We start from the raw sequence: 24017 nt of genomic DNA, 5'->3' as shown, positions 1-24017 counted from the left end.
CACTGGTCTTCCATGTCGTCACACTAGATATGTCTGTATCATTAAACAATTATTTGCATTTTTTACAATTCCTTTTTGATAAAAATAAATGCCTTCTTATCATGTTCACACCACAAATACCAGAACAAAGCCCTGTTTTCTAACACATTGCTTCCCTATTGCAGCCAGCTCGTCCGTGAGTTTCCAGGATTTCTACCTGGCCTCCAGTCCGCCCAGTGACTCCTTCCTTCTGGTATGTCTATAGCACATTGCCTTTTGTATCACTTATATGTGACATTACAACACAAACAATTTAATCAACAAATATGTTCATACACTTGTAGAAATTGAGCTATGAACACATGTATCACAGTATGAATTGAATCCTCAGTTTGCCTCAGTGAATGTTGAGTGTTCAATTGATACAACATTGACATTATCCTCAAACACAGGGACTGGTTCTTGTATGTCATAATATGACTTTAAGTGATAATCTTATTTGAGTTCTCACTTGATAATTATTAAATCCAGTTTTGTTTATAAATCGCTATGTAGTATATATAAAACAGAGATCCAAATGTAGCAAAATCTTTGTTATGGGTCAGTTCTCAAATATTTTAATGTAAAAAATGAGTCCTTTCGGGTAAACCATCAATACCTGTTTTTCTTGCACACTGACCAAGCTTTTTCAGTGAATTTGGTGTGCTAAAATATTCCGTCTTGCCTCGACATGCCGTGTTAACGGCGTACGCACTTACCCTCATGTGTAATTTTTTATCCAGACCTGAAGCACATGATAGATATTATAGAACTGACAGATATTTACAGCAGGTCAGATAATTTTGGATAAACTGGTTTATACTATTTGAATGTGTTTATGGTTAGTTTTAATTCCAAATACTCAATAAGATTATCACCTAAGGTTTCAACGAAAGGACAGAATCCTCTTGGACAAAGTCCTGTTTGCACATCTTTAAAATGTATGCAAACATTTCTTCCTCATGGTGTAAACTTTGTGATATTAAATGAATTTATCAATTAAAGGCTCATTGTGCCTTGTATGTTGAGGGGGGGGGGAAGATAAACCACCGATGTAAACCCATGAAATGATGATCCGTGTAACTGGGTCATGACTGGAGTTTTATCCATTCTATCCATGTTTGTATATAGAATAGCCAAAGACTTTATGTCTAGGGAGGATTGTGTCTAAATACAGTTCTATAGTATGTGCGTCTTTGTGATTAATAACTAGTAACTTTTGTTGTAGGAAATTAGTCGTGTTGAACAGTTTGTCCATACATGTACATGTAGGCACTCTGCCACCAGTTATATTTATTTTTAACAATTCAAAATGAACCGAAATGGTAACAAAATTGCCAGACCAGGTAAACTATAAAACCGTGTTTCATAAACAATGCATTTCATACACATAATTCATACTCTCTCAGTGTTTCTTTTTGGGGCCGAAATTCGGTCTCATTCTTCTTCTGCAAAAATTATATATTTTCCCCTACCCAGTTACCAAAAATAACCTGAGAAATATATATTATATAATTATATATATATTTATTTTTAGAGGAGCATTAAGCTCTAATCATTTAGCAAATGCAGTACCATTCATGAATGGATTTATAGGTTTGTTGAATAGCAGGTTTAAAAACAAGCTGAACATTATGTCAATCATATTTTTCTTCTTCTCGCCAAAATTCTCTATTTTTTCCCCTTTCAAAGGGCTGAGCCACCATCCCCTTAAAGAAGAAAAAACACGCTGTCTCTGGCCCTTCCTTCATTCTGTAATAGCTGTTCATGTATAACGCTGTAAATAGTCCTTGACCATCTTCAAGGTGAAATTTAAGACTCTCTATTTAGATTTTATACAAGAGAAGCCCAAGGATATTAATGTGTTTGATAGAGTCTAAGACGTCTGAATGCTGGAGTCATATTGAGAACTGACACATGTTACTAGGACTTCCCTGCATGGCGTAGTGACATAGTCGCACGCACCATTATAGAACTTAACTTTCAGCAACTGCAGTCTTACGGTGTTGTCGTGTTAATGAGCCCTGGATATTACCTGTAGTGTAGTTATTGGGTATGACTGCCACCATGCTCAAATATTGTTAGGTGTTTATTCGTGTCTTTTTGTCCTACTTAAGTAACATATGCTTTTATGGTGTTTTATCAAGACTTTCCTTTAACTGATAAAGTGAAATCATAATAAAAATGTGTTGGAGTTGTGACATCAGATTTTGTATTCAAATTCCCCCAAATAACTGGCACAGTTATATGTCTGTTTATTTGTAAGTAATATGTTCAACGTTACAGGCAGGTGGTAATCAACTTAAGGTAATTCTCTTCAAATCAAGCAAAGCATTTTATTGGCATGTCCCTTTTTTCCCTACAGGAATGTTTTCATAAAATCATTACGTTTTCTGTGGTGAACTTTGCACCAAAGAGGGAATAGAAGCTATGATATTTTAGTTTAGGTTTTCACAAAATGTTAAACTACACAAGAATTAAAGAGAAAGAAGGTGAACCTGAATTGTCTGACTTGGCTAAGCGCTACGTTTTCAACTGTGCACACATTTTTACTTGGGCATAACATTTCATATTTGAAAAATATATAGCAAAAATTATTCTTTGACCTAAAACGTATTGGTGTTGTATTCTCTGCTTCTAGCTTGTCTGTTTTTCAAAGGAAAGGATTAAATGTTATGATAGGTACATGTATTTACAAAATTAATCTGGTTCCTTGGTCATAATTCAAAAACCATATAAAACAACCCAATAAAACTTTTAGTGCATATGTACCCATGGAACGTCTAGTGCACATGCACCCATGGAATTTCTAGTGAACATGTACCCATGGAACCTCTAGTGCACATGTACCCATGGAACTTCTAGTGCACATGTACCCAGTGGACATTGTGCGTATGTGTTGCAAGGGCCATGACTCTGGCTTTAACACTTGTTGCCCATTGGTCAGAGAAACTGACAGGCATTGGCTTCCGTACACATTGCTCTTGTTTTTGTATTTACATTAATTTTGCCTCCATTGTAAATCAGATTAAGGAAAATTCCATTGAGTTCTTTGTTATATTCATTGAAAGTATCTTTTTCCAAACAGTGAAGCTGTTCATTTTATTGTTTGTCATATAGTAATATAGTCAGTGATGTTACCACAAAAGCAAATGATTTTAAAGAGTGATCCTGCTTACAAATCTGTAGTTATAAACTTCCAAATAATATTAAGAGGTTGTGTTTTGAATGTAGCCATGTTGTTGTTTGTAATGTCCATTAGTTGACAATGTATATGGAAACTAACAGTCAATTGTCAAACACTTGCAATTTGGAATACCTTGAACAAAAGACGTCCAATAGTTCACAATGACTTTGAAATAAAGACAATCATAAAAGGGAACAGCCACAAATATTGCCCTTAGAAATGAGGAATAAATTTAGTTAAAACTTTCTGACCTAGCTGAATTCGGCATTTTAACTTATGTGTTTTCTGTTGGCAGTCCGGCCGCCACTCTCACCTCCTTGGTTCGCCCCAGGCATCGGAAGCCATGCCAACTGTTAGTATTAAACCCAATGTCACATAGACTACCCTAGAAGTCTTGTTTCACAGTTGTTTGCCTTGTTCTGTATACATATTCAAAGTGCTGTAATTTGTCTGTTGTACTGTTGGTGAAAGGCTATGTGGAAGATAATATTGTTTGTCAACAAGTTTGTTTTGTCAAATTTCATTTGAGGGCTGTTATTTAGTTATCACACTTGTTGTATTGGCTTATATATTAAGTGGAACATCAAGTTACATTTGTTAATGCAAGTTATGTAACTGAACCAGACAAAGTACGGCACAGAAACCAATTATAAAGCCTGGGATGGTGCTGGAAAATAAATACTCTAGATAAAGTAGTTCTTGGAGTATAAATATACAGTATTGGAGATGCTTAATGTCATGTTGCATGACAAAGGCCTCTGGGTTTTGTAAACTTATGTTATTCTAAAAAAAGACAGTCATGCAAATGTGAAATATGATTGCATAATCTTGTCTTAACAAACACCAAGCTCTATCATTACGTAATTGCACAGTGACATGTTTGTGAGGGTGCCTTTTCTTCTTATAATGAAGCTAAAAACTATTTTACTCCTTCTGATGTTTTACTAAAACCGTGTGACTTTATTACTGCAGTGGAAGAATTGCTGAGAAAACATCCATTTCATTTACTATGGTTGAAGAGCAGTTAAATGTGGTTAACCACAGGGGCCATGGTCATGCCATACCCCATTGCAATTACAAGAAAATATGCCCAGGTTCATTATAGTACTTAAATCACTAGTACCGGTACTAAATCACATGAATTTAAAGTTTTTAGTACTGTAATTATTTTTGTCCTTTCTGAAACTACATTTCTGAAATATTCCAGAAAAATAATACTAAAAATATTTTTATTTTGGTGAAGCACCAGGAACAGCTTCCCAATAATTATTTATTAACCTTGGGGAACATTTTTGCCTGTTTTGTAATGTATAGAAGGGGATGGAAGGGTCTTTGTGTGTAATATAATCACAAGCCTGTGTGGAAAACATGTCCTAAATAGCTCATATGTTTTGGAAGGCTGGTTGATAATGTCACTTAGAATTCTACTCTTAGACTAGTTTGTATGTCAATCTTTTAAAGGCAGTATGACTGTGTATTTTAATGTTACCCCATCTATAAAATATATATAGATATATATATCGTCATATAAAAGTAGCCCATATGTCTTTGATGGAAAGGGCAGGCAAATATTCTCAGTGAATCTTCCACAGCAATAGATTTTCAAAAAAGGATATTGAGTAACATTTATTTGAATTTTTGCACTTGATAACAAAAATAGCATAGCGTCATATGACAGGTTATAGTTCTGCACGTGCACATCTTGCTTGGCTTTGTCATACTTTGTCATATAACTATTCCTGCTTGTTGCTTTTCCCTTTAGTTTTTATTTTAATTAATTTGTGTTATGTTGATTTTTTTTATATACCAGGTATGAAAAAGTTGATGTATTCAGAAATATTCCTGTAGGTTTAGAAAAATAAGCACTCTTGTTTTGGTTTATTCACATCACAGTACATTATTTATCACCTGTATTATACAAATGCTTATTTTAAATGACTGTGAGCATCATATATAGTATAACTTGGATTGATTTTGGAATTTGTTATTGATTTAGTTAGCAATATAAATATATATTATAAGATAAGTTGATTGTTTACAATGGAGACCATGATAGGGGTTTAGTTTTAACCTTTTAACGAAGTTATTCCCATGATTGAATGTTTGACTAACTTTACCTGTCTATAAATGAAACCAGACCAATAAGTTTGTCCTTTATCTAGAAATTTTATTCAAACTTTATTGACCTGTAACGGTATAATTATAATTTGATATTGTTGTAGATGATATTTTAAAAGCTCTTTAACTGCTTTATCTCTTCTAAACTGGTGGCAGACTTAATTCCATTTCATTTTAAAATAAAACATGCCTTTTTATTGCCCAGTTTTCTAGACATTACAACTTAACTTACATGACTGGGCGTACCTTTTTTTTTTAGAAATTTAGTACTATCGAAAAGAAGGTAACATAAGTGGCCCATACCCTTGTTTTGTTGAATGTAGCGGTAACATAAGTGGCCCATACCCTTGTTTTGTTGAATGTAGCGGTAACATAAGTGGCCCATACCCTTGTTTTGTAGAATGTAGCGGTAACATAAGTGGCCCATACCCTTGTTTTGTTGAATGTAGCGGTAACATAAGTGGCCCATACCCTTGTTTTGTTGAATGTAGCGCTCGTATTTGGATGTCAGCTCAATGGGGTTGAGTCAAATATTTAGCTCACCTAAGCACTATAATTATGCTCAGGGTAGGCTACTGTGGTCAACCTGTGTCAGTCATCTGCAATTTTTTTATTTTGTCTTCGACACTCTAGCAGTTCAAGTTCTCATCAGTGGAAATTCAAGATTTCATATTCATATATCATCATTGGCAACTAAATTACTCCATCATTAATACTGTGGGAAAATTGACTGACAAGATCTTGTTTTAATGAATATGCATGAGGCAGGGGAGACAACTCTTCTTCCAATGAAATCGTATGTTACAGTTAAATACACTTCAATAACCCAATATTGACAGTTGTCTCCATGGTCATGTGGTCTACAGAGCTTGAATAGAATTTGTAGTAATCTGGCGGACCTGGTTCAAATCCGTTTTTTAGAGTCTGTGCTCATTTCTGCATTGTATAACCAATGGAACTGCCTCATTAATTATTCATGAATACACGATTTTTCTTAGCCAAACGCCCAAACTACATAACGAAGCATAGCAAAGTATTATATCAGGGGTATTTAATGATGCAGATATATAGGATCTGGCACCGCGATATAAAAGAGAAAAAAGTTATTGAAATGTTCTACTACCTTATCTTAACCAAACTTAGAAATTTTATTAATGATATCTAGATCAAGTTCTTTAAATGCTCACTTTGACTGTCAAGTGTTGAAGTATTAGTCGCTAAACCTATTTGACTCAATGATATCAGACTATGTCTTTTTTAGCTGGGTTTTCCATATAGAATCCTGTGTTTATATTAATACTGTTATCATTCCTGAACCCAGAGTGGCTTTACTATTTACCCCATTTTGACAGTTTTGTTTGAAAGTGCAAAATATAATAGACATTGCAATAACGAGTGTGACTAATGAAGAAAGCCATACCACCAAGCTCTTATTATTGCTTAAAACTACTTAATTGGTTGGACACATAGCATCCTAGATTAGAAACATATATAGTTATATATATTATTGTAGCTTGTGTCATTTAAGGCAGTTGGATAATTTGGGCAAGGTTTTATTCTTGACGTTTGTTTGGCTGAGACACATGAATGTAGCTTAATTTTAGAACATGCAAAATTAACTGCCTGAAATGAACTGTGTTAAAATCCTAGTCTTTTGAAAGTCTCCCTTATTTGAATATATTAGTCTTACTGCCGGTAATCAAAATGCTGTCGAGTTGTCCAAGACACAGAATAAGCTGCTCTAATATCCAGCTGCATTTGTTGTGTGTTGTTTTCAAGGAGCAAGTAAACAAAATGCCAGGGGGTAAGGGTACGGTTGCTGGTAGAAGTCGTGTTATGGTGAGAGACAAATAGCACAGGGTGGTAGGCTGGCTGGACTCACCCCACCACTTGGAGATGTTGTAGGGGCAGTATGTGGTTGTATAATGTTTGTCATCAAATATTTGATTGTAGGAAAGTGGGTGAATTGTATTTTTCTAATTTTCGACAGAAAATGGGAAAAAATTGACTTAAAATTGATATATACAATCAAATATTTTACTGTTTAAAGTCAATCAGTTGATATTTTATTTCATTGTAAGTGATTAAAGGGGCTGTACTCAGTATGATGAAATAGCAAAAAAAAAAACAACTGACAAACTTGGTATAGATGTGTACAATGCATTGATACTTACTAACTGAAGTACCACATAGTTTACAATTAATTTATTTTTCACAGTTTTTTCGTATTTTCCCATTAAAAAAGATTACTAGGTATGTCTACCTAGTAGAATTCATTCCTTATGCATGATTGGCTGGTTGATGTTATCACGTGATATTACCAAGTGAGGTATATAGCTTAAATATTCCGACCATTTAGAGTGAGCCTTTGTAGCACAGTGGATACAACACTGGACTGCTATTTTGGCGACACCGGTTCGAACCTGGTCTCCAACTCAATTTTTCTTTTTACATTTTGGTATTTTTTTTACAATTATAATGTCAAAGACTAAAACATTTTAAAAAATAATTGTCCTGAGATTTGTTACAGAAAAAACAACATTTTTTGGTGCCAATCTGGTGTACAGTCCCTGATATACAAAATAAACAAGCATTTGACAAAAGATAATAGAATGGAGGCAGTATGCAACCACAAACGACATGTGTGACTTTCAAGAAGCCAAATTGTGTATGTAAGCTTTCAAACTTAATGTGTCTCAATGATTGCCTACCATCCAAGTGGGCGGGTAGGAGCCTGGATGTGTGTATGTGTTGGTACAGAAGCCTGGATGTGTGTTTGTGTTGGTACAGTGTATTAGGACTTACAGAATGCTATGTAAGCGCTTGCCATCACTTCAGTTACCGGAAGACTATTAACAATCCATATGTCGTTGTGCGCTTTGTTTACAGGGAAAACCAAGTGAGCATATATTTACTTTGATATTGTCTCATTGTCCTGCTTATGACAGTGTTCTCATAAATGTCTGAGCATATTGCCCTTAAGCTTCATGTAGCAATGTTCTCCCAACTCGATGACATAATAACAAAATAGTCATGTGTATTTCAACGTTGGAAGAGTATTTTGATGAAATGGAATTGTTAGTCAAGCATTCAATATGTGTACAACAATTAAGAGACTATTTTTATTTGACTCTCTCATACAGAATTGCTGCTTAGGAATGCTTTGCTGCTTTGCATGGCTTAATGATATTAAGATACTGAACATATATATTTTCGAAATTGTGTATTTGGCAAATAACTAGGATATTTAAAGTGCCATAAAATTTGATTTATAATCTTGTATTTGTTCTATGATTCATGTAACCATTCAATTTTAATGGACAGTTTCCTAATTTGAAAGAAATAACACCATTTTAAGCATTGAGTTTGCAATTGCACAAAAGGTAACTCTAAATCTCTTCCAGTCAACCAGTGGATTGAAGCCTCACCCTGAACGGATGCCAGGTACGTGACAGGTGTTTATGTTAGCACATTTTAATATGGTTGTTCTAAAATGGTTATCATTCACTTCTCCATTTTGTAAGATATCAAATATTATTAATGAGGGCATTAGGTATCAGAGTGAATGTTTTGAGACTGTCGAGGGACCATCTACTCCAGTTTCACTCAGGACCAGCCCATTTCCAGAGATATCCCTGATAGAGGGTGGTCCTTGTTGGGTTCGGCTTTGATGTGACTGTAGCTTTAAACCCTTGTGTTCTGTACTATGTGAGCAGAGATGAAGGATGTTACCCAGACCCTAGACCCGCTACTGACGACCGTCAACAAGGCACAGACCCCTGCGAAAAAGGCAAAGTGGCATCTTGGTAATACCCGTCTTAAAAACATTGATTACTGAAGCATTTTCTCATTATACTTACTGTAATGAGTTACAGCGAAAACACAATTTGTACGTATTTTATGGATTAAGTTAGGTTTTCTTTTAGTTTATGGTGTGAATATAATGGTTGAGATGTGTAATTTTCTGAATTGTGTGCCAAACACTCACCTTGGATGTTTGATAAAACTGCTATCTATATTTCCCAGGTATCCGATCACAAAGCAAGCCCCACGACATCATGCATGAGGTGTTCCGGGCAATGAAGGCCCTTGGATTTGTAAGTGCAATTTGTAATGTTAATTGGTTTGTCATTTACCATTGTGCTGACTAAGATCTCATATGAATAGTCTCATTGATAGTGCCTTTCATACATTGCCTATTTCAGTAAGGGTAATAGTTTGATGGTATATGTGTTTGTTATTTTTTTTATTAGTGGTGTGTGATGTGTTTGCAGGATTGGAAGGTGATCAACAACTACCATGTGAGAGTAAGGAAGCTTAACCCTGTCACCAACAAATATGTAAGCTTCATACAATTGTTACTTGAATAATTTGTTCATCTGCATCACCATATATACAGTTGAACACTGTAAATCCAAAATCGTAGGGATCAAAAAAAATTGCGGAATAGCGATATTTCGGATTAAAAAAAAATCAGAAAATAACAGCGTTCGTGAATTATAGATGACGTGAAATACTAAGTCGTGAAGATTGCAATATCAGTTACACGCTACCAAAACGATACATTCGCTTTGAGTGATCGTTTGTATTCAAAAATATTTGTTGATTTATTTTTTAATAAATGAAAAATAATTTGTTATTATACTTCTTTAGGCCACACTAAATTGATAACTTGTTCATCGGATTTTTTCCAAAAAATAATGGGGCGAGCGAGCGAAATAATAATAAAAATATTTGTTTTGCATTTTGCAAAAAAGAGGAGCGAGCGAAGAACGAACAAATATATATAGTCATTTAACTCACTTTTGCTCACATTTTATTCACTTATTAACTAACCAATGATATTGTTAATAGTAAAAGGATTACATCCAGTGAAAGAATGATAACACTAAAAGATAATTCTATACAAATATTAGTTTTGATATCAAACAAATGCTATTTGAGATCAATCAAATGTATTTCTTTAAACTATTTCATAAATGAGAGAACTTAAAACCAGTTTTCCAGTTTTTTAAACCTTTTTTAATAGTTTTTTTTTCAAAATACCCTATGCATGGCTAAGTTAAAGCCTGGACCCAAACACCACAGCCACCTGCCTGCCCAATGGCATATCCAAATCTATTTACTAGGTTTTCCACTTTTCCTTAGGAAAACTTGGTTATAAATAATTCTCTATTAAAATACATTGTCATATCTCATGCCATGGAAATGACTAGACAAGGTGACTTGAAAAATTACTCACAAAATGAATATAGGCATTTGCAATCAAATATGAACTACAGCTATCATTCTTGCATTGACTACATGATTGGCCTTGGTAGCCATCTTAAGTTCTGGAAGAGAATTTACAAAAACCTATACTGTATTGTAAATTATTTCAACTGAAAATATGTCACAGAAAATTCCAGCCAGCGCCAGATTGATATTAGGCTTTTTCAGAATTTAACGCCTATCTTTTTTTAAACTTGCGGATTTTCCTTATTTGTTTAGATATCTTGTTCAAATTTAGACAAGTAATAAAGAAAACATAAACATATATATATAATTAAAAGACACTTTTACTTCTGTTGTTCTGCAAATACTGATTGTGTCAACTTTCATATAAAGCAAAAAAATATTTCAAGAAAATACAAGAATATGCAATATTTTTTCATAGAAAAAAACAACAATCAGCATACATATTTAACTCTTGAATGATTTCCATATATAGTTTAAATATACACATGAACATCTAAAAAATCTACAAACATTTATTCGCAACACAAAGTGTGATTAATACCTTTTTCCAATCACACAGTCTGACACCATTTTTTTTTTTATCCTTTTTGACTAATAATTACAAAATATACACAATCTGGCTTGTTTGTGTGAATGGTAACACTCATAGGATGCATGAAGCACATATGAATGTCAGTCAGATTAATTTTGACTCATTGGTGACCAAGGCCTCCTACCCAAGCATGCCGTCGTTGCCTCATGGGGACAGGAATTTCATGATCAGCTGCGTTGGAGGAATCTGAAATTTTAATAATAAGTGGATTTAATTTGAAGACTGATATGGTTGTTTCTTAAACTGTGGTGTTAGTCTTATTGTGATATTAAGGAATGGAATTAATTTATCTGTACACTGAAGCATAAAAAAACTTCATTAGGTCTGTGATTAGTACTGTTTACACGGGGAAAATTGAAGATATGAATTTGCTGTACTCTTTCCGACTAAAGAAAAACACGAGAATTGGACATTAAATTATGCTTGTTTGTCTAAAGACAATATAGTTATACCAACATATCGCCCACCATTTTAAAGGGAATTGACTCTTCTTTCCATGTCACTTATTTAAAAATGGATTGTTTATATGTTGGTTGAGAAATTTGCATAAAACTGGACTCTACCTTGAAATCGGGTAAGTTTGAGTTACATGCCTTGTTTCTTTTTTGTATATCAAAGACACTAAATATCTTCAGATGTGTTGTTTATCTCATTGTATGTACCCAAAATGGTTTTAAACAACATTTTTGTGACAAACAATGATTCAGATGCCTGTGGTCAAACATGTCCGAACCAAATTCACTTTGGATAATCACTGTCATTCACGATAAAATTCAGCACTTTTTGCCCAGTATATATACATTTACTTTTAGCGGGAGCCAAATTCAAACAAACACATTTGTCCAAAATTTAATCAAACTTTAAATGGTGTTAGAATTGTCTTTTGTTGACGTATTAATTTTCAAGAATAAGGAAGTGAACTGTTGCCAATTTAGTCTCGATCATCTAGACGCTTGTATCCGGGTCTATAGACAATATATCTTTCATTGAGTCTAATTAGAGCGGCTGCATGATTGAGCCGGTGCTTTGATAATTGTAATTATTGAAAAAAACGCGGGGGGGAAAGGCTACATTCTACTAAACAAATTAGCGCTCATAAAAAAATATAACATTTTTAGCTCGACTATTCGAATAAGGAGAGCTATACTACTCACCCTGGCGTCGGTGTTGGCGTCACACCTTGGTTAAGGTTTTGCATGTAAGCACCTTTAAGTCATTATCTCAGTAAATACATCAGTTATTGCATTGAAACTTTGGATATGTATTCCCAACTATCTAACATACTAAATTAATGAAGTTAGATAACAATTATTTGAATATAATGCAAATAATAGGCCTTTATTATTCGACTTAGAAATTCTGGTTACGGTTTTGCGTGTAAGCACACATAGGTTAATATCTCAGCAACTACTTGAGGTATTGCATTGATACTTGATACATTGGTACTCAACCATCCAACCTACTAATTTAACCAAGTTAGATAACTCTAGTTTGCATTTAATGCAAATAATTGCCCTTTATTATTTGACTTAGAAATTCTGGTTAAGGTTTTGCGTGTAAGCACACATAGGTTTATATCTCAGCAACTACTTGAGGTATTGCATTGAGACTTTATACAATGGTAGTCAACCATCCAATCTACTTAATTAACCAAGTTAGATAACTCTAGTTTGCATTAAATGCAAAATAATTGCCCTTTATTATTCAACTTAGAAAATTCTGGTTAAGGTTTTGCATGTAACCACATTTAAGTCAATACGTCAGCAAATACATCATGTATTGCATTGAAACTTTACACACAGGCTCCCATCTATTTAACCTTCTTATTTAATCAAGAAAGATAACTCTATCTTTTATAATATATAATTTTTGCCCCTTTATTTTGTGGCTTAGAAATTCTGGTGAAGGTCTTGCATGTTAGCACACATAGGATAATATCTCAGCAACTATTTGATGTATTGCATTGAGACTTTATACAATGGTATTCAACCATTGAATAACCAAGTTAGATAACTGTATTTTGCAAATAATGGCCCTTTATTATTAGACTTAGAAATTCTCGTTAAAATTTTGCATGGAACCAAACAAAACTTTTCAATCCTTACATTGAAAAGCGGCGGAATAGTCAAGCGCGCTGTCTCTGTGACAGCTCTTGTTTTAAGATGGTGCGGGCGCAAGTGATAAAAAAATAAAAATATTTTTTTTGCTTTTCTGAAGAAATAGGTGCGGGAAATCTGATGAACAAGTTATTAATTTGGAGTGGCCTTAATTTCAGGAGGAATTTCGTTTGCTGTGTGTATAGTTGACAATTTTCAAATAATACATTTTATGCCATGCATTGAAAATGCTATATCAAAACTATTGACATAACTGGGAGAGAATGTATCTTAACTCCCTGTTTTCTGTGTAGAGCTTGTGTCCCTGTATTAAGTCAGACTGAATGTCACTATGTCACCTTCACTACTCCCTTTTTTAAAAATCAGTGTAACATGATTGATTACTGCTTATGGACGCTCCCACAGTGTAACATGATTGATTACTGCTTATGGACACTCCCACAGTGTAACATGACTGATTACTGCTCATGGAGACTCCCTCAGTGTAACATGATTGATAACTGCTTATGGACGCTCCCACAGTGTAACATGATTGATTACTGCTTATGGACGCTCCCACAGTGTAACATGACTAATTACTGCTCATGGAGACTCCCTCAGTGTAACATGATTGATTACTGCTTATGGACGCTCCCACAGTGTAACATTACTAATTACTGCTCATGGAGACTCCCTCAGTGTAACATGATTGATTACTGCTGATGGACGCTCCCACAGTGTAACATGATTGATTACTGCTTATGGACGCTCCCACAGTGTAACATGATTGATTACTGCTTATGGACACTCCCACAGTGTAACATGACTGATTACTGCTAATGGAGACTCCCTCAGTGTTACGTGACTGATTACTGCTAATGGAGACTCCCTCAGTGTTACGTGACTGATTACTGCTCATGGCACCCCCTCAGTGTACCATGACTGATTACTGCTCATGGAGACTCCCTCAGTGTAACATGACTAATTACTGCTCATGGAGACTCCCTCAGTGTTACATGACTGATTACTGCTCATGGAGACTTCCTCAGTGTAACATGACTGATTACTGCTCATGGAGACTCCCTCAGTGTTACATGACTGATTACTGCGCATGGAGATTCCCACAGTGTTACATGACTGATTATTGCTCATGGAGATTCCCACAGTGTTACATGACTGATTATTGCTCATGGAGACTTCCACAGTGTTACATGACTGATTACTGCTCATGGAGATTCCCACAGTGTTACATGACTGATTATTGCTCATGGAGACTCCCTCAGTGTTACATGACTGATAACTGCTCATGGAGACTCCTTCAGTGTTACATGACTGATTATTGCTCATGGAGACTCCCTCAGTGTAACATGACTGATTATTGCCCATGGAGACTCCCTCAGTGTTACTTGACTGATTATTGCTCATGGAGACTCCCTCAGTGTAACATGACTGATAACTGCTCATGGAGACCCCCTCAGTGTTACCTGACTGATTACTGCTCATGGAGACTCCCTCAGTGTTACATGACTGATAACTGCTCATGGAGACTTCCACAGTGTAACATGATTGATAACTGCTCATGGAGACTTCCACAGTGTAACATGATTGATTACTGCTCATGGAGACTCCCTCAGTATTACATGACTGATTTCTGCTCATGGAGACTTTTCACAGTGTAACATGATTGATTACTGCTCATGGAGACTCCCTCAGTGTTACATGACTAATTACTGCTCATGGAGACTTCCACAGTGTAACATGATTGATTACTTCTCATAGAGACTCCCTCGTGTTGCATGACTGATTACTGCTCATGGAGACTCCCTCAGTGTAACATGATTGATGACTGCTCATGGAGACTCCCTCAGTGTTACATGACTGATTACTGCTCATGGAGACTCCCACAGTGTTACATGAATGATTACTGCTCATGGAGACTCCCTCAGTTGTACATGACTGATTACTGCTCATGGAGATTCCCACAGTGTTACATGACTGATTACTGCTCATGGAGACTCCTTCAGTGTAACATGACTGTTTACTGCTCATGGAGACTCCATCAGTGTTACATGACTGATTACTGCTCATGGAGACTCCAACAGTGTTACATGACTGATTACTGCTCATGGAGACTCCCTCAGTTTTACGTGACTGATTATTGCTCATGGAGATTCCCACAGTATAACATGACTGATCACTGCTCATGGAGATTTCCACAGTGTTACATGACTGATTACTGCTCATGGAGACTCCCTCAGTTGTACATGACTGACTACTGCTCATGGAGATTTCCACAGTGTTACATGACTGATTACTGCTCATGGAGACTCCCACAGTGTTACCTGACTGATTACTGCTCATGGAGACTCCCTCAGTGTTACATGACTGATTACTGCTCATGGAGATTTCCACAGTGTTACATGACTGATTACTGCTCATGGAGACTCCCTCAGTGTTACATGACTGATTACTGCTCATGGAGACTCCCACAGTGTTACATGACTGATTACTGCTCATGGAGACTCCCTCAGTGTTACATGACTGATTTCTGCTCATGGAGACTTCCACAGTGTTACCTGACTGATTACTGCTCATGGAGACTCCCTCAGTTTTACATGACTGATTACTGCTCATGGAGACTTCCACAGTGTTACATGATTGATTACTTCTCATAGAGACTCCCTCGTGTTGCATGACTGATTACTGCTCATGGAGACTCCCTCAGTGTAACATGACTGATTACTGCTCATGGAGACTCCCTCAGTATTACATGACTGATTACTGCTCATGGAGACTTCCATAGTGTAAACTCCCTCAGTGTTACATGACTAATTACTGCTCATGGAGACTTCCTCAGTGTTACATGACTGATTACTGCTCATGGAGACTCCCTCAGTGTTACATGACTGATTACTGCTCATGGAGATTTCCACAGTGTTACATGACTGATTACTGCTCATGGAGACTCCCTCAGTGTTACATGACTGATTACTGCTCATGGAGACTCCCTCAGTGTTACATGACTGATTTCTGCTCATGGAGACTTCCACAGTGTTACCTGACTGATTACTGCTCATGGAGACTCCCTCAGTTTTACATGACTGATTACTGCTCATGGAGACTTCCACAGTGTTACATGATTGATTACTTCTCATAGAGACTCCCTCGTGTTGCATGACTGATTACTGCTCATGGAGACTCCCTCAGTGTAACATGACTGATTACTGCTCATGGAGACTCCCTCAGTATTACATGACTGATTACTGCTCATGGAGACTTCCATAGTGTAAACTCCCTCAGTGTTACATGACTAATTACTGCTCATGGAGACTCCCTCAGTGTTACATGACTGATTACTGCTCATGGAGACTTCCTCAGTGTTACATGACTGATTACTGCTCATGGAGACTCCCACAGTGTAACATGACTGATTACTGCTCATGGAGATGCCCACAGTGTTACATGACTGATTACTGCTCATGGAGACTCCCTCAGTGTTACATGACTGATTACTGCTCATGGAGACTCCCTCAGTGTTACATGACTGAGTACTGCTCATGGAGACTCCCTCTGTGTTACATGACTGATTACTGCTCATGGAGACTCCCTCAGTGTTACATGACTGATTACTGCTCATGGAGACTCCCTCAGTGTTACATGACTGAGTACTGCTCATGGAGACTTCCTCAGTGTTACATGACTGATTACTGCTCATGGAGACTCCCTCAGTGTTACATGACTGATTACTGCTCATGGAGACTCCCTCAGTGTTACATGACTGAGTACTGCTCATGGAGACTTCCTCAGTGTTACATGAATGATTACTGCTCATGGAGACTCCCTCAGTGTTACATGACTGAGTACTGCTCATGGAGACTTCCTCAGTGTTACATGACTGATTACTGCGCATGGAGACTCCCTCAGTGTTACATGACTGATTACTGTGCATGGAGACTTCCACAGTGTTACATGAATGATTACTGCTCATAGAGACTCCCTCGTGTTGCATGACTGATTACTGCTCATGGAGACTCCCTCAGTGTTACATGACTGATAACTGCTCATGGAGACTCCCTCAGTGTTACATGACTGATTACTGCTCATGGAGACTCCCACAGTGTTACATGACTGATTACTGCTCATGGAGACTCCCACAGTGTTACATGACTGATTACTGCTCATGGAGACTCCCTCAGTGTTACGTGACTGATTACTGCTCATGGAGATTCCCTCAGTGTAACATGACTGATTACTGCGCATGGAGACTTCCACAGTGTAACATGACTGATTACTGCTCATGGAGACTCCCTCAATGTTACATGACTGATTACTGCTCATGGAGACTTCCACAGTGTAACATGATTGATTACTTCTTATGGAGACTTTCACAGTGTAAATTGATAAAGTTTTACAGAAAAAACATAAGTATTTTATTGAATGAAATTGATCCATATTTAACTTAATTATTACAGACTAAGATGAGCCTGCAGTTGTACCAGGTAGACCAGAAGAGTTTCCTGCTTGACTTTAAGTCTCTTTTGGAGGGGAGTGAGGATGGCCTCAACCGCGCCTCCAGCATGGCCTCACAGGGCAGCTCAGATAATGGTAGGGCACAATCTTCTTTATCACACTTCCTGTCTAGAGTGACTCTGCTGTTTTGAGTTTTATTTGACTTGATGGTTTTTGGTTGGTGCTTTTTTAACAGTTTTGTCTGAAATATGTCCCATGCTTACTATGGACTGTATGCTTATTTTCTATTCGAACAAAAAGGAGTGGAGTCTAACATAGAAGGATTATGATTATTTATAAATCTGTCTTATTTTTTATTATTGTTGGTAGTTTCCATTCCCTGTACCCATTGTTAATCAGTATGTATGTACATGTATGTTTTTGTTATTATTAATGTTTTATAAGTTGAATAATGTAGGTTAACTAGACTGTATTACTTGTTGTAAAGTGATTTAATAGTAAAAAAAGTTATCCATGTATCCTTTGTATAATTGTAAATTTCTAAAATCATTTAAACATGATTTTTTAAAGTCATCTTTGGAAATGCCAGTTTTTCAGGTAATGGTATCTCTGTAAACCAAAGCCTGCTTGCTTTATATGCTCTCCTGATTGGGCGGAGGAGGTTTGCCAGTCCTGCTTGTAGTAGCAATGCTGTTGATGCAATCTGTTTTGTACATGAAGTTCCTGTGGCTTTATCTGCAATAATCATAGTCATTACCCTCATCCTATCATTACAACAGTTCATTTTTCCCAGGGCTTATAACAGGATCTGAAACTCAAGAGCTATTGTCTCTTGGGGTATCATTTTCAAGAGTCAAAATCAGATTTTCAAGAGTCATGTTCTGTTTTTGTCTGGATTCATGATCTTTGTTCGCAAGCAAACATTGCCTGAGGCTTATTGTTTTGAAAACAAGAAACAAAACATGAGTGACAGTCTTTTTTATACATTGAGATAAAAAAACATTGAACATTTAAAATTAGACAACAAAGTTCATACTACATAATAAAGGTCATTCATAGCAAAGTGTTTTCATTCTTCAACTGCAAATCCTCAAAATCAAGAGTTGTCATTTAGTTTGACAATAATTATGCACAAAGTAACATACACATATTTATACAGTTTCATAAATTGACATGTTTAACTCCTACATCTGACATCATTGTACAATAACATGGTAAAATACAATGCTGCATACAATGATTGAACTTTTTAAACAACTACGAAACAGCAATGCTAAGGATAATATGTTACCACAGTTTTCTTCACACTATGAATTGAGTGCAACTGTGTTTACTACACGTACTAGCAACATTTTACACAGTCTAGGATTTATGTCTTATATCATTGGTATCGTATCATATCTGACTATCTACCAAAACATTGTAGTAGCAGCAGCAGCAGCAGCAGTAGTAGTAGTAGTAGTAGCGCCAATTGATGGCTTTCCTCATTTACCTTCAATGGTAATGATTGTATGACCCGCTATGGTTGTTATTTCAGTTTTTGAACGAGGTAGGTTTGCCAACTGCAGCCCTATAGGTAAACAAAAACAGGACAACAAGCAGTTAATAACTATTTACATAGTACAACTATTTACATAGTTCAAATTGGAATTATTGGAATTGTAAAACAACCTGAAAAATCTAGTTTAATCAATGAGATTAAACTCTTAATTAAATTCATAATTATTTTTACATCACCAGTATTAATATCTTTACATAAGTTTCTAGTATATTCTCTAGTATAAGTCCTTGTTGTCCTGGAGGTTCTAGGTCACATTATTAAGGGTAGGACCGCTTGTTGGCCTCTAACACTTTGCTTTGTAGAGCTAGGAGCTGCTATCCTCTCATTCACATCAGGGTTATAATTTGGTTGGTTCAATAATAACACACTTATTCACCAGACATTACTTTCTGGGCAGTGTAATAGAGGCTTTGGCTTGTTACTGAACAGGTTTAGGTTTAAAATGAATTTTGAAAACTTTAATGATTTTTCATTTTCCACTCAAAACCCTTTCTTTGTCTTTTCAATGTGTACTTTCATATTTTCGTTTCATGCTATCTTCTGTTCTTAAGCCATATTTTATATACACATTTTACCTTGTATTACCACATTTAGCACCTTTAATGCCATTTCCAGTCATAGTTCCTTTAGCAATATCAATACACTCTATGCATCTATGAACAGTCATGTTAGTCCTTGAGTCTATCATACTGATTGCCTATGCCTCACCTTTTGTTAAGTACAAGCAAGAGGGACCATTCAACAGAGACGGGGCAAAAAGGCTGAGAGAGCTAGTCCATCCAAGTGTAACACTTGTTTCAATAACCACTTAATTTGCCTGTTGTCATAATGACACTTTATGTTCAAGTTCATTTTTTTCATTTTTTATGCAATACTGTTAATTATGTTTTTACATTTGTTATTGTTCTTTGTTGTTTTTATTCTTGGCTTGGCTTTTTTCTTCGATTGAATGTTATCATTTATATGTGTACCAATCTGTATTCCTAGTATGCATTATCAATTTCTCTGTAGTTACCTTCATATTGAGCATATATTGTATCATCTAGCCTGTAAGCTCCCTTTAGTTGATATTGCTTCATAAATACTAGAGCCAGTCGAGGGCTGCTTCATACATTCAGCTTAACCCGGTACTTGTTTTGTAACACACACAGGTAAGACCAGAACTTGCAGCCTAGGGTTGTGTATGAATTCCATATAAAGATATTTACATATATCCTTAGCATTTTGGTCAAATACAATATATGTAATCAGCTTAGGCTTCGATTCAGAGATATACTTCTCGGATATTATTTTCTAGGACTTTTAAAATGTCCTGACAACAAGCAGGTACTGGTCTTCACTGACTGGATAAGGGCGGTGTCAGATGATAAAATAAGTACTGGTATGAACACCAAATAGGTAAGTGTTCAATTTTTGCAATTTACAGAAAACGAAGCTTTTAGGCTCTTTTTACAGCTCCATGTTCTGTAGATCTCCAAAATTGAAAACTAACACACAGGTAGCAGGAACTGGTCTTACATGGGCTGTGTTTGTAGCTGTTAGTGGCATGATGCATATACTGATTCCTGTGTTTTCTTGCCGGAACGTTTCAGATGCCCACACTGGACAAAACATCCTCCTCATGCCAGGTAAGTGTCAGCCCCATCCAAAAAAACACACTTAACATTTTCTTTGTCATATTGCTTTTCTGCAACAACTTAACTAACATGAGATACTTAAATGGCTTCTAAGTCAAGATTTTCAGAGGTCTACAGATGGAGTAGTGCATTCAATGTTACTAAGTGAAAACAAATAATTCAGGATGGTTTTAGTCCATTTTTGTTTAAACTTACACTTAAAGCATTTTGAATCATCTCAGTACACTTAACACTTAAAGCATTTTGAATCATCTCAGTACACTTAACACTTAAAGCATTTTGAATCATCTCAGTACACTTAACACTTAAAGCATTTTGAATCATCTCAGTACACTTAACACTCAAAGCATTTTGAATCATCTCAGTACACTTAACACTCAAAGCATTTTGAATCATCTCAGTACACTTAACACTCAAAGCATTTTGAATCATCTCAGTACACTTAACACTCAAAGCAGTTTGAATCATCTCAGTACACTTAACACTCAAAGCATTTTGAATCATCTCAGTACACTTAACACTCAAAGCATTTTGAATCATCTCAGTACACTTAACACTCAAAGCATTTTGAATCATCTCAGTACACTTAACACTCAAAGCATTTTGAATCATCTCAGTACACTTAACACTTAAAGCATTTTGAATCATCTCAGTACACTTAACACTTAAAGCATTTTGAATCATCTCAGTACACTTAACACTCAAAGCATTTTGAATCATCTCAGTACACTTAACACTCAAAGCATTTTGAATCATCTCAGTACACTTACTTGGGTATTTATGCAATGTTTTGCTGTACCCCAGGATCATAACAGATTCTCGCCAAACATTTGGTCATCAACTTTTTTAGCTGCTGACTGTGCACAAAACATGTAGTCATAGTGAAAGACATTATTGCCGTGAAGAAATAAGAAGTATGGCTAGTTTGCATGTGAAATAAATCTCACTCGTATATATACTAATGAAAATATGGATATTTAAATGATCTTGTGAGAATATTTACATTTTATGAAAGACTTGGTACTGGTAAACTGCATTGAATAACTGAATAACTTAAATAACATGTATGCAAATTGCAGTTGCATGAAGCTTGGTCAGTCTAATAACTGTTCCGAAGATGTTCTCTTGGTTGAAAGATCGAAAACCAATGCTTCTGAATATGTAATTACCGTATATTGGAAAATATGAGTAATCTAAACTCCTCCATATTATTTATAAATCAAAACAAATTGGTTGTTAAGATCAACTGAGGGAACAGACCAGCTGTACTAGAGGCCAAACTTCAAGCAACATGTCATGTACAGTTACATTCAAAGGCTTAATTAACTACATACACTGTGTATTGAGTTAATAGATTCTTCTTTACAAAAGGTTCCGAAGCTTGGGAATTAAGTACAAAATCATCTTATTTACAGGTTAAATTACTCTTTATTTTCGTGAATTTAATTTCAGTTGTGCACATTTAAAATGTTTTCCCTCGATGGAATTTTATATTTTTTCCATGCCACTATTTATACTTTATACATATACTTATGTCTAGTAATGAGAAAAAAATGTCAAGTTCTTTATGTTTAAAAAAAAATCATATCAAGTTGAAACTCTTAATTAAGATTACTTGGGTTTTTATTTGTTTAACACCAAGATAGTTTATATTACTTGTTTTTCATCTAAGTGTAGGATTAATATTCTTCATAACTGAACATGTCTTAATAAATGTATCTTATCTGATTATAGAGGAGAAGATGGAAGTGGATGAGCCGGCACGGTGCCATCACACCCTCGAGTTCTTTGAGATGTGTGCCCAGCTGATCACCACACTGGCCCGGTAGGTTCTGAGCCCAGGGGGACCAGGAGAGGTGGTGGTGATAGGACTCTCTACAGCTAGCTTTACAGTCTGCGTTAGGATCGATGGATGTGTCTGTGTGCACAGGATTATTGTTCAGACATGTCTGTGCAAAAAAAAACATATTAAATCCAGATGACGAAACATTTCTTAACTTTCTTCTTCCAACTTAGATCATCTGATGTAAATTTTAACATTGTACATATTCTTTAACCTGCAATCATGTTGTCTGAGTGTTTGATAAAATGCAGTGAACATCATGATGAATTAACATCAACAGTCTTTAAATCAGTCAAGAGTTATACTGATCGGTTTATATATTTTGGGAAGGTCATTTTAGCTGTTGATGCTTCAGTAGATTTATAGCACCTGACTTTTTTTGAATTAAAAATGTGCAATACAAGTCATAAACAAACCAAGGTGTGCATGCCGTTTTTGTATGATGATATGATAACTAGTTTCTCTGTGTTGAGTGTTTTCCTTTCTTTTGCTTGTGATCTCTATGTAATAGTTTTGATGCTATAAATTGACAATAATACATGAAATGTCACCTCACCCTTGGCATCAAATGCTTATTGTATTTATAGCTAAGTATGTTATATTTAAAGGGGTGTTCTTCTAAGGATTGACCTTTAATCCATGAAGCTTTTATGGAAAATGTAACCAAGCAAACAATATTGAATACTCCAGTTTCCAGACATAATTCTTAAATAAATTAGGTCTGTAGAATTCTTCCTCTGTTCTAGATGTTTACAATCTCCTGGCTGTTGAGAAATATTCTTTACGTTATAGATATTTTTGCTTTGTAAATAGCGTAATTTGATTTTTAGAGATATACAGATTTTGTTGAATATGTTATTGACAGCTGTTAAATATGTGTATTATAGAAACAAAATAAAGAATTGTATATATATTATTTTGTACCTTATACCTTTATAGTAGGAACTTTACCTGATAGTTACCTGATAGATAAAAGATCAATGTTTTACCACCCACACTTAATGTATATGAAAGAATACTTAGCGGAAACGTGTACCACTTAATGTATATGAAAGTATACTTAGCGGAAACGTGTACTATAAGTCAGCAGCGTATTGATATTGGACAAGTCAATTGTAACCACGCCCCCCCCCCAGGTCCCGGGGGGATAGCCGGGGAAATGGGGCGTGATTTTACCTTTCAGGTGGCCCCGCAGTGCCGGGTGAATGCGGTGGTTTTGTCTTCGCTTTAAATATAGCGGGGAATGGGCCTTACCTA

At 35.8% G+C, this 24017-nt stretch overlaps 1 protein-coding gene across 11 annotated transcripts in view; it reads left to right on the top strand.

The window, feature by feature from the left end:
* The window catches only part of LOC128213881 (5'-AMP-activated protein kinase catalytic subunit alpha-2-like), a 28482-nt gene extending 4806 nt beyond the window's left edge, over nt 1-23676 (top strand). The window contains exons 11-22 of one of the 11 annotated variants that reach the window (XM_052919954.1): nt 165-232; nt 2305-2325; nt 3501-3557; nt 8728-8767; nt 9040-9129; nt 9350-9420; nt 9598-9663; nt 17722-17854; nt 18290-18316; nt 19257-19268; nt 20873-20908; nt 22652-23676. In XM_052919954.1, coding sequence (XP_052775914.1) covers nt 165-232; nt 2305-2325; nt 3501-3557; nt 8728-8767; nt 9040-9129; nt 9350-9420; nt 9598-9663; nt 17722-17854; nt 18290-18316; nt 19257-19268; nt 20873-20908; nt 22652-22746 — 716 coding nt within the window. In that variant the 3' untranslated portion in view covers nt 22747-23676. Of the gene's footprint in view, nt 1-164; nt 233-2304; nt 2326-3500; nt 3558-8727; nt 8768-9039; nt 9130-9349; nt 9421-9597; nt 9664-17721; nt 17855-18289; nt 18317-19256; nt 19296-20872; nt 20909-22651 lie in introns of all 11 variants that reach the window. The other 10 variants (XM_052919952.1, XM_052919953.1, XM_052919957.1 and 7 more) reach the window with 10 other exon arrangements.
* Nucleotides 23677-24017: the final 341 nt, after the last annotated feature.

This window comes from Mya arenaria, chromosome 13 (assembly GCF_026914265.1).
Source record: "Mya arenaria isolate MELC-2E11 chromosome 13, ASM2691426v1".
NCBI classification, from domain to species: domain Eukaryota; kingdom Metazoa; phylum Mollusca; class Bivalvia; order Myida; family Myidae; genus Mya; species Mya arenaria.
The sequence above is the reverse complement of the archived record's forward strand: the minus strand, read 5'-3'. Positions and strand labels throughout refer to the sequence as shown.